The 12062-nt window shown below is 43.6% G+C and overlaps 1 protein-coding gene across 1 annotated transcript in view; it reads left to right on the top strand.

Moving 5' to 3' along the window:
- The window catches only part of NEB (nebulin), a 97756-nt gene that overhangs the window by 66872 nt on the left and 18822 nt on the right, over positions 1-12062 (top strand). The window contains exons 108-123 of the mRNA XM_063401043.1: positions 585-689; positions 808-912; positions 1502-1606; positions 1691-1801; positions 1993-2103; positions 2483-2584; positions 2700-2798; positions 5225-5335; positions 5516-5620; positions 6443-6547; positions 7642-7746; positions 8558-8668; positions 9138-9248; positions 11172-11285; positions 11408-11512; positions 11928-12032. Coding sequence (XP_063257113.1) covers positions 585-689; positions 808-912; positions 1502-1606; positions 1691-1801; positions 1993-2103; positions 2483-2584; positions 2700-2798; positions 5225-5335; positions 5516-5620; positions 6443-6547; positions 7642-7746; positions 8558-8668; positions 9138-9248; positions 11172-11285; positions 11408-11512; positions 11928-12032 — 1710 coding nt within the window. The remainder of the gene's footprint in view (positions 1-584; positions 690-807; positions 913-1501; positions 1607-1690; positions 1802-1992; positions 2104-2482; positions 2585-2699; positions 2799-5224; positions 5336-5515; positions 5621-6442; positions 6548-7641; positions 7747-8557; positions 8669-9137; positions 9249-11171; positions 11286-11407; positions 11513-11927; positions 12033-12062) is intronic.

Below are 12062 nucleotides of genomic sequence, written 5' to 3'. Positions count from 1 at the left end.
AGAAATTAAATTGCACTGAATTTTTTGTATGTCGCTTCTAATCCTTACGCTGCCGGAATAAAATGTGGTTTAATTTATTCCATAGTGAAGTGCTCACTCTGCTGAGTTGTCCTTGAGGTTCTTGTATGTCACACATCCCGTTCTTCCAGCTGTCCTCTGTTTTCCTGGCAGAGACAATTGTCCCAGGAATTCTGTGGGATGATGCTCTTGGAGACAAAGCAAAGCTTCATGGAAAACTTCCTTGTGTTTTCTGTTCCTGGTGCCCAACACCCATTTCAGTAGGAAGGATCTGAAAGGTCTCCCCTTCTCCAAAGTCAGGACAACATTTCAGTCTTTCATATTCCTTTCTCCATCTTCTTATTCCTTCCTCCACCTTCATATTCCTTCCTCCACCTTCATATTCCTTCCTCCACCCAGCAGTGGAGCAGCTGCAGGGACTGGACTGTGCCTGACCCAGAGAAAAGCCCTGATCTGGTGTAGATGAATTTTTGTGCCTCTTCTCACAGCCCAAGGGAATTGGCCTCTCTGTGTTGAGTACCCAATTCCCAATGAGCTCTTCCTGTTTGGTTTTTCCCTGTTCACAGCTGGATTATAAGAAGAAATACGAAGCAGCCAAAGCCCACTGGCACCTGATTGCTGACAGGCCTGACTTTGTCCAAGCAGCCAAGTCCTCTCTGCAGCAGAGCGATGTAAGAAAATCAGAATAAGCTAAATATTCCTTTTCCCATCTCTCCTATTCAGAATTTTTTAAAAATTGGAGAAGATCAGAGACTCTCTTACTCTATCTTTTATTTTTCCTTCCTGCAGTACGAATACAAACTGGACCGGGAATTCCTCAAGGGGTGCAAACTCTCTGTGACAGATGACAAAAACACAGTGTTGGCCCTAAACAATGCCATCCTGGCCAGTGATGTAAGCACTGAACTCACCTTTCCTCTCCAGCTTCCCTACTACCACTTCTCTCACTGCTTAACTGTTCTATTGCAAATAGAATTGCATTAACAGCAAAGCTTTGGACAGTTGTTCTCAGTCTCACTTCATTCTTTGATTGATTTAATTAACTAATTGACTGAATAAATTTGGTCTTGTAAAAGCCACTGGCCTAGTTTATGAATTAAATTAATATTTAAAGTGAACATGGCTTGAACAGCCCTAGATCTTACACCCAGGTGCATCTCTGCATTCCTGATATTGAAATGGAAGTGTCTGGAGGAAATATCTGGGAATAGCACAAAATATATTTAATAATAACACAAAACTTTTTTAATAATAAAAAAATATATATATTTAATAATTACTAATGGTATGTTAATATTCAGTATATTAAAAAAATCCCAAGTGACAGCCATAGGAATGTATGAATTAGGCTGTAAAATGTCAAAATGTGGGATTTTCTGCAGAATTTTGCACTAACAAGCAAACACAACTGTGCTAATTACTTTTTATTCTGCCAGAAGATGACGTGCACATTACTTAAACTGATCTCTTTCCTTCCTGCTAGATAAAATACAAAGAGAAGCACAACAAAGCCCGTGGCACCTACCACGTTGTCCCCGACACCCCTCAGATCCTGCTGGCTAAGAACGTCAGCTCTCTGGTGTCTGAGGTAAAACATTCATTTATTCATTAATTTTGTTCAATTCCATCCTGGAGCTGCTGGGTTTTACCTGCTTTTCCCCTGTGCTGGCAGAACAAGTACAAGGAACAGAGCAAGAAGCAGCTGCCCCATGGCTCTTTCACCACCCTGCCCGAGACCAGGGACACCGTGCACGTGAAGGAGGTGACCAAGAACGTCAGCGAGGTGAGTTCATTGTCTCCAAAGCTCAGCTTTTCTAACCAAACTCCAAAAGCTGCAGCCAGCACACTTTGGGAATGAGGTGACTCCTCTTTAATCACCTACAGCAGTTTCCAGGAGCTTTTTCCCAAGTTTTTGCAGCATTTCCCTCTGTGTGACATTAAAACCTCACACGTGGCCCTTGCTGTTCTTGACAGACGAACTACAAGAAGAAGTTTGTGAAGGAGAAAGGCAAATCCAATTATTCTGTCATGCTGGAGCCTCCTGAGGTGAAACATGCCATGGAAGTTGCTAAAAACCAGAGCACAGTGAGTTTGCCTCTTTTTCCATTAATTTAATAGGTTATGTAAGCAAATTCAGCTGGAAAAACCCAAGTTTATGGATTTCTGAATTTCCTCCACGTTCAGGTGTGATTTTGAAAGATAAATGTAGAAATATTTACAAATATATAACTTCACTGAAATAAGGGATTTGTATTTAAATCCCATTGTAGGATTTCAAACAATCTGGTGGAAATCACATCTAATGGTTTCTTTCAACCCTTCGGGCACAGACAGAATTTCCCACATTTATTTCCTTATTTGTAGACAACTTGCAAAACAGCAACGGTGCTGTGTCCTTAATTGGGGTATTCCCAATGAATAAACCTCTTTGATTTTCCTTCCTCTGTCTTTTCCCATGGATTAGATTGAATACAAGAAAGATGCCAAGTCCAAACTCCACTACACACCTATAGCAGATCGACCAGATATTAAGAAAGCAACTCAGGCTGCCAAGTTAATCAGCAATGTGAGTGATTTTAAGCCTTTTGTATAATTCCTTAGCACTATTTTAATTACAAAATCCAGTAGAATAATTAAAAGGGGCTTTCCTCACTCCTAAAGGATTTATTTCTCTTTTTCAGATTGAATATAAGAAGCGTGGAGCAGCAGGTGTGGGTGTGACCATGCTGGGACGTCCGGACATTGAGCTGGCCAAGGAGGTGTCCAAACTGACCAGCCAGGTAAGGGCAGCATCAAAACTCAGAGAAACTCAAAGCAGTGAGAGAAATGAGGCATAAAATTAATCTACAGAGTGATGTCACAATTATAATTGAAATTATTTCCTAACTAGGGGAAAACGGAAAGGAAGGGAATGTAATGAAGTAAAAATATATTACCAGTGCCAAGTATTTCTTTGTTAAACTTCTCTACTGTCATTAATGGAGATATAAAACCTTCTTAAGATGATGCTGTGCCATAAATACTGAGGCTGGAGTGTTTGCCCTGTTCTTTTTTAGCTCTTTTGGGTATTGCCTTTACCTGAACCAGCCTTTACCTGACTCTTATTTTCCATCCTTTGAACGGACACTCGGTTTCTTTCTTTCTTTCTTTCTTCTTTGTATCTTTAAAAGAATCTTGTGCCAGGACCTCAGTCCCTCTTGGTTCTTTCTCACCTGTTGGTGTTTGAATTCTGTGTTTTTGCCTTTCTGACCTTGCTTTCTTGCTGCTGCTTGTAGGCAGAGTACCTCAAACAACACATGAGAGGCCACGGAGCTGCTTCCTATGACACCCCCTGGATGAGAACCTTTAAGAAAGCAAATATGCTAAGTAGTCATGTAAGAGAATTTTAATTAACTGCCATTAATGCCATTGTTGTGCATCTGTCTCTTGCTGGCACAATTATCTTGCAATTCTGCAGCACCACGTGAAGCTTTAAATGTCATTCTGCCCTTCATCATGATTTTGGAGCTTCCAGGGTTTTTTTATGGAAGGTTTCAGTGCACTCACATAATGTAAAAGATCACCTTTTTCACCCAAAAACTTAAAATTTGAGCTGTTATTGTCCAAAAATGAAAAAAAAAAGGGAAATATATGTGTAAATATATGTATATGACCAACCAGAAGAATGGTGCTGGTAATTTTCAGTGAACAGTTACCAGACTTCATTTTAACTCTTCAAACTTCTATTAAAACTTCATTTAAACTTTAATTAAACTATTTTATTGGCTGGAATTTCCTAATGGAAGAGCAGGCTCTGACTGAATCAGTCCCACTGAGAAGTGCAGCCTGTTTGAGGGCTCATTGTTTCTTAGACTCCTTCCCACATGAAAACCTTTGGAAAACCCAAAACCAGAGCCTGGATTGCCCGTTTGGAAGTGGCAGCAGACAGGTCTGTGCCATTTCAGTTTTACACATGTATTTCCAAGTGCAATAAGAGGGATTTATTTTGTTTTTCCATGTCTGGCTGTGTCTGTTGCCATGTTTGGATGTTGGAATATCCACCACGGTGTCTGCAGGAAAACCAAGGATCTCCTCAGGAGAGCAACGATTCTAAACTGATCTACAAGAAAAAGAAGAAATTCTCTTTGTTCCCTTTCAGTGATGAGATCCTGGGTTTCCATTCTTTTTCCACTCTTGGTCTTTTAAACATTCTTTGCTGAGATAATTTTGGTTCTGGGGGTAAATGAGCTGCTGGAGGAGCAGCGAGGGAGCAAAGAGTGGTTGGCATCACCTTTAACAGTTGTTTTTTCTCTTGGACATCTCTTCTCATAAACTCTGTAAAGCATCATGTCCACTTTGTTTATCCAGTTGAGTTTTTTGTTGGATTTTGTCTGTCTGGCTTGCTTGCTTTTAATTTTGCATTGATCTCCCAGCAACTCTTCTTTTGGGTTTAAAAATCTCTCATTCCTGTCAATATTCCTGTGCCTCCAGGCTGGATGTGCTGGGTTCTGATGGCTCCCATTGCTGTGTTTGACCTGGCTGAAGCTGATGTGGCTTGGAAGTGTTACTAAAACTCATGTAGAATCTGATTAATTATTTATCATTAGTAATTAATTAGTAATTAATGTCACTGCTCTGTTTGTGATCATTAATGCCCTCCTTTAATCCAGACAGAACCCACTGTGTGCATAACAGTGGATAGAAAAGTATTTGATGTATTGACATCTTCAGTGCTCCGAAGTCTTGAGGCTTTTAAAGCTCTTATTTCACCAAGAAGTGTATAAAAATTTCTTCTAAGCACTTTAATATACACTTACATTGTTATATTTTATATATTATATAATAATTATATAATATATACTTTTCTTATCTTTTACTCTTATCATACCTGTCTCTGTTTGTCTTTGTGAGACATCTTAAATCAATGGACTGTTCCCATCAAGTGAAAACTCTTCACCTCCAAGGGTCAGAATTTTGGCAACACAATTCTCTTGGCTCTTTTATTTTTACAATGAGGAGATGTGACCTTTGCACTGGAAGAAAAACTGCCAAGTGGTATCTTGTAAATGCCAAAGAGATTAGATTTTCTTTCCATGTCAGGTCATTTTTGAAATAATCTTTATTCCACTGGGCACCTTCAAGTTCCTGCACTTTTGTTCTTCTCCCGAGCAGCCCAAACAGGTGAGTCCTGCAGAGCAGCTGTGACACCTGGTTGTTCTCTGTTTAGGTGAAATACAAGGAGAACTTTGCCAAAGAGCTGGGTAAAAAGCCAAAATATGATTTGAAGGAAGCCAAAATCTACAAGACCCTGAAGGACGCCCACAACATGGCCAGCGAGGTGCGTTCGCTTTGGCTTTTCCGGGGAGGAAATCCCACCCTGCTTTCCCAAACCCCTCCTCTGTGTGCTTGGGACCTCCCCAGGCCAGGCTGGACCAGCAGGGCCCTCTCCTGGACCAGCAGGGCCCTCTCCTGGACCAGCAGGGCCCTCTCCTGAAGGGTCTGACCCCATTCCCTGCAGGTGAAGTACAAGGCAGACCTGAAGAAGCTGCACAAGCCCGTGACGGACATGAAGGAGTCGCTGCTGATGAACCACGTGCTGAGCACGAGCCAGCTCGCCAGTGCTGTAAGCTCGGGGTGATCCCATGGCCCCAGGGGTGGGAATTCCCTTGGGAATTCTCTGCTAACTCCTCCTGGAGCAGCTGCTCCCTGTGGCACCTCCATGGGCATCGCCTGGTAGTGATCTCTTCCTCTGATTCTAATGGTTCCCCTTAACGGCGGCTTCCCCGCGCTTGTGCTCTGGGAAGGGAAATCTTCATCCCTGTTCCACTGCTAATATTTGAAACACTGATCATTTTTACTGGATTGGTTCTTGATCCCATTTTAACTGATTGCAGAACTGCTAATGTTTGAAATCCTTTGATAATTTTTACTGGATTGGTTTTTGATCCCATTTTTAACTGATTCCACTACACTAACAAACACTCTTTTAATTTTTTTTTTCTTTTTTCTTTGCTGATTTCTATATTTCTTTTTTCTTTTTTCTTTTTTTTTTTTTTTTACTTTATGTTTGTTTAACATTCCCCTAGTGTAAATCCACATAATTATGCCTAACAAAATAATTGATACTGAGAAAAGGCAAAAACCTTTATTGCCGGGTACAGCCTTTTCATTGCCCACTGTGTTTTCTCTCTTCTCTTTCTTTTTCTTCTTTTAATCCTGGTTTGGATAAAACCTTTGTTGCAATCCAAATGACCATAAAAAAATAACTATTCCCCCACATCTTTAACCCCCACTATCAATTCTAAACTTCTTGGTTTTTGTTTTACTTCTTGCATTTCTAATTTCTCTGATGTTCAGTTGAAATGTTGCTTTGATTGGACCTAAGAAGTAAATTTGCTGAGGGTTTTTTTTTTGATTGAGATGATTTTTGACACCTTCCCTTCAGTACCAGTACAAGAAGCAGTATGAGAAGAGTAAGGGTCACTACCATGTGGTGCCAGATAATCTTGAACAGGTTCATCTCAGGGAGGCCTCAGAACTCCAGAGCCACGTAAGTTGGACGTGTGTTTGTTGTTATCCCAGCTCACTGAGCTCCAGATTCCATCCAAATCCTCCCAGTGAATCCTCCAGGCTGGGACATTCCCTGTGCTCTGCCTCACCAGCACTGCACACCTGGGGAAGGATCCAGGGAGCAAAACCTGCACAGTGCCAAAAATACACAGATAAAATCTCCTTGGGATTCCTTCATTTCAGAGCAAATCCCTGTCGCTCATCTCTGCTGTAAATGGGTCTGTTTACACAGGATAATACATTTGTTAGGGGTTTAGGGGTTTATTTATTAGGGATTTACCTCTGGAGAAAAGAGGACCTGGGAATCCCAGAAACTGGGAACTGAAGGAATTAGAGTTGTTGCTGACAGTGGATTTCCAACTGCATCATTCATTCCATGATTCAGAGGAGAGCTCTGCTGTCCTTTCCTGCATCCAAAATGCTTTTAACCAAAACTACAAACATGCCTAGAAGTTTTCACTCTGGAATAAAACAGTGGATCACTCCAGAGAAATTCCCAGTCGGATTTGCTCTCTGATCCTCTCTGTTCCAAGTATTTAGGAGAGGAATTACTGCAGGAGCACCAAGGGCCGCAGCTGATTGTTCTGGTGCTTGGTACAGAATTCCAGAATGGTGTGGGGACTTTTGGGATTATCCAGACCCAGCCCTGCCTTAGACAGGGACACCTCCCACTGTCCCCTTGGACACTCCCAGGGATGTTCAAGGCATGGGAAGGCAAAAAGATCACACAGCAAAAAACCATAAGGAAATGGCTGTTAATCAGGTTGTTAATGAGGTTGTAATTAATTTCTAAGTCAGTCCTTGTTGCTTCAGTTTGGGATCAGGCTCTGCCTTGGTCTCGGCATTCCCTCACTGAGCACTCTGGAAATCTGGATAATAGACTCAGAGCAGGAATCATCTTCATGGACATTTTACTTCTTGAACACCAAGTTTTACATTTGCTGATCAATAATACAGATTTCAGGAAGGCAAACTGCATTAGACATTCAATTTTTATCACAGAACTGTTGATAGTAGGCACATAATTAGGTCTTTTATTATTTAGGAGGGTGACTTTCTGTCTTTTCTTCTCAGGTGAAATACAGAGAAAAGTATGAGAAGGAAAAAGGAAAACCAATGTTGGACTTTGAAACTCCCACATACCTGACTGCAAAGGAGTCTCAGCTCATGCAGAGCGAGGTAAAATCAATACTGATAGGCTGAAAAGCTTAAAAATTTCTTTTTTAAATTAAACTTAGGGACTTAACAGGCAATTCTACTTGTACCTTGTGCACGGTGATAGACTGAAAAATTACAGTTATTTCATATTTCTTTATGATGGTTGTTAAATGCTGCACTGAACATTCGTGACACTTTCCTGTCATGAAATGAGTTTATCTGTAATTTTTTATTGGTAAATGAAGCTTAAACAAGTCATTGAGTAAGAAATGTGGTACAAAATAATTTCACTTCTATGACACAGCACAGTGTTTGTGTGTTATCACAGGACACAGAAAGTGCTCTGCTTTCTTTTTTTCACCTCAAAACTCCATTTTTGAGACAATATTTTATTCCCCGTGTGTCATATTTTATTCTGCTGTCACAGGTTCTCCCCTGACCTGGCATTTTCTTTTCTTGAGCTTTTTTTTTTTGTGTTTATTTGAAGTTTATTCCTATTCTGGCCCTGTTCAGATGGAGGCTGTAAAGCAGCTGTGTAAGGCCATTAGTCCTTGAGGTGAATGCTTTCTCTGCATAGATAAATGAGTAAAAACATAAAAACTAAAGGCAGGATCAGGTCCTATTTCCATAGAAAGCAACGAGCTCCTTCACAAGTTTTAGTGGGAACAGGATTTAGGAGCCCAAAACAGGATTTAGGATTTAGCATCAGCTGTACCCAGTGACACTGACACCCTCCCAGCTTTGGACATAATGAAAATATTGTAATAAATATTTGCTGTTTTTCTTTTTTCCTTTTTTTCCTTCTTCTTCTCCTTCTTCTTGCTCTCATTAGAAAGAATATAAGAAGGACTTTGAAGAGTCCATGAAGGGCAGGAACCTCACTGGCCTGGAGGTCACACCATCCCTCTTACATGTCAAATACGCCACCAAAATAGCGAGCGAGGTACCAGCTCCTCTGGGCTTCCTTCCTCTGCCTCCTGCAGCGCCTCCAGCACTCCCAGTTCTTCTTCCCCACTCTCCTGCCCACCCACACTGAGCATGTTTCCATTTTGTGCTGTCAGCTAATTTGCCATGGACATTTCTTCCTTGTCCTTTAACCTAATTCCCATTTGCTGCCCCTCTCTGACTTCCCTCAGCCTAACTGGTTCATACGTGTGTGCCTTGGCAGTTCATCTTCCACAATAATCCCTATCTTTTGTTGGAGCAGTTCTTCCATAACCCTCTAAAATATTCTTTCTTGTTTTCCAAATTTCCTTTTTTCTTCCTTTTTTTTTCTTTTCTTTTGGAGATTTTGGAATTCTTTTTTCTTTCATTTCCTTTATTTTTTTTTTTTTTTTTTGCAACAAAGTTGGGAGAGTGTAAAACTCCCTTTGGTCTGGCTTTGCAGTGTTTTCCTTCTCCTTCTCCTGCAGAAAGAGTACAGGAAGGATCTGGAGGAAGGAGTCAAAGGGAAAGGACTGACAGCCTTAGAGGAGACTCCAGACATGCTGAGAGCCAAGAATGCCACTCAGATCCTGAACGAGGTATGGGAAATGCCTGAGTGGATGGAACAGCCTCCAACTGCCCTGCCAGGGACACCTTGAACCACCCCAGGCTGCTCAAACCCTGTCCAGCCTGACCTGGACACTGCCAGGGATCCAGGACAGCCACAGCTGCTCTGGGAATTCCAGCCCAGCTCCTCCCAGCCAGGAATTCCTTCCCAACATCCCATCCAGCCCTGCCCTTCAGCTGGTGTGAACTTCATCATTCCCTAGAAACTCCTGAGTAGAGGGCAGGAAGAACATGGATGAGGGAATAAGGGTCAAAGTGGACTTTTAAGTGAGCTCTTTCCTGGAAAGTTACTGTCAGGAATTCAGATGGGAAACAGGAGCTGGGGTCAACACTCGCTCAAGGGACTCATTAATTAATTAATCAAAGGATTAAACCAAGAATTAAGTCATGAAGCACAAACTGAAATAATCTGAAATTATATAATTTGTGTGCATAATTATGAGTTGATATTAGAGGTACTCCTGGTTTGGGGCTGTCACTGTTCCTGGTTTGGGATTAGTGTGTTCCTGGTTTGGGATTGGCACTGTTCCTGGTTGGGACTGGCACTGTTCCTGGTTTGGGACTGGCACTGTTCCTGGTTGGAACTGGCACTGTTCCTGGTTTGGGATTAGTGTGTTCCTGGTTTGGGACTGGCACTGTTCCTGGTTTGGGACTGGCACTGTTCCTGGTTGGAACTGGCACTGTTCCTGGTTTGGGATTAGTGTGTTCCTGGTTTGGGATTGGCACTGTTCCTGGTTGGGATTGGCACTGTTCCTGGTTTGGGATTGGCACGGTTCCTGGTTTGGGATTGGCACTGTTCCTGGTTTGGGACTGGCACTGTTCCTGGTTTGGGATTGGCACTGTTCCTGGTTTGGGACTGGCACTGTTCCTGGTTTGGGACTGGCACAGTTCCTGGTTTGGGACTGGCACAGTTCCTGGTTTGGGATTGGCACTGTTCCTGGTTTGGGACTGGCGCTGTTCCTGGTTGGGATTGGCACAGTTCTTGGTTTGGGATTAGTGTGTTCCTGGTTTGGGACTGGCACAGTTCTTGGTTTGGGACTGGCACAGTTCCTGGTTTGGGACTGGCACTGTTCCTGGTTTGGGACTGGCACTGTTCCTGGTCTGTGGCTGTCACAGTTCCTGGCCTGTGGCTGTCACAGTTCCTGGCCTGTGGCTGTCACTGTTCCTGGCCTGTGGCTGTCACTGTCCCTGGTCTGTGGCTGTCACAGTTCCTGGTCTGTGGCTGTCACTGTTCCTGGTCTGTGGCTGTCACTGTTCCTGGTCTGTGGCTGTCACTGTTCCTGTTTTGGGACTGGCACTGTTCCTGGTCTGTGGCTGTCACAGTTCCTGGCCTGTGGCTGTCACAGTTCGTGGTCTGTGGCTGTCACTGTTCCTGGTTTGGGGCTGGCACTGTTCCTGGTTGGGACTGTCACAGTTCCTGGTCTGTGGCTGTCACAGTTCCTGGTCTGTGGCTGTCACTGTTCCTGGTCTGTGGCTGTCACTGTCCCTGGTCTGTGGCTGTCACTGTTCCTGGTCTGTGGCTGTCACTGTTCCTGGTCTGTGGCTGTCACAGTTCCTGGCCTGTGGCTGTCACAGTTCCTGGCCCTTGGCTGTCACAGTTCCTGGCCTGTGGCTGTCACTGTCCCTGGTCTGTGGCTGTCACAGTTCCTGTTTTGGGGCTGGCACTGTCCCTGGTCTGTGGCTGGCACTGTTCCTGGCCTGTGGCTGTCACAGTTCCTGGCCTGTGGCTGTCACTGTTCCTGGCCTGTGGCTGTCACAGTTCCTGGTCTGTGGCTGGCACTGTTCCTGGCCTGTGGCTGTCACAGTTCCTGGCCTGTGGCTGTCACTGTTCCTGGCCTGTGGCTGTGCACCTGCAGCCGCTGCCCCTTTCCTGAGCCGTGCCCCTGCCCCTGCAGAAGGAGTACAAGAAGGCCCTGGAGCTGGAGATCCGCGGGAAGGGCCTGACCGAGCTGGCGCTGGAGACGCCGGATTTCGTCCGCGCCAGGAACGCCACCGACATCGCCAGCCAGGTCTGTGGCACCCCGACCCTCTGAGCTCCTCCAAAGGGAAATTCAGATTTCCCTGCTCAAACCCAGCCTGAGCTGCTGTGCAGAGATGATCCAGGCCCCTAAACGTGAGCTTTGCCCAACAGATCAAATACAAACAATTGGCAGAAATGGAGAAAGCCAACTACACCAGTGTTGTTGATACTCCAGAGATTATTCATGCCCAGCAGGTCAAGAACCTTTCCAGCCAGGTATCTTGAGTGAAGCAATTAATCCTGCTCATGTGGGACCTCCAGGAAATACTAATTAAACACCCAAATAACAACGTCTCACAGCCTGCAGGAGGCACCAGGGAACGAATCTTTCCGGAGCTCTGGAATTCTACGGCAATAATCAAATTAATTTTACTGCTGTGTCAAGTGACACAATAATTCCTTTTGCTTTGCAAAGCTAATTCTTCTTAAAGCAGATTCTTCTTAGTTTTCTACTCCTCAATAACCTGCTGTCTAAAACAAATCTTGCACTGAGGCATAATCTCAGTTTCTATCAGACAGGGAAGAACTCATATCTCCACAAAGACGGGCACTACTCAACAATCAATAACTCCAGTTTGTTTCTTGCTGCTTTTGTGTTTTCTCTTTTAATCCATTTGGGGTTTTCCATCAGAAAAAATACAAGGAAGATGCAGAGAAGAACATGCCCTACTATGTGCCCGTGGCTGACACACCAGAAATGCAGCGGGTCCGAGAGAATCAGAAGAACTTCAGCATGGTAAGTCCAGGAAGAAATAAAGAACCCCGT

Source organism: Prinia subflava, chromosome 6 (assembly GCF_021018805.1).
Source record: "Prinia subflava isolate CZ2003 ecotype Zambia chromosome 6, Cam_Psub_1.2, whole genome shotgun sequence".
Taxonomy (NCBI): Eukaryota; Metazoa; Chordata; class Aves; order Passeriformes; family Cisticolidae; genus Prinia; species Prinia subflava.
Note: the sequence above shows the minus strand (reverse complement) of the source record. Positions and strands in the feature narration are given on the sequence as shown.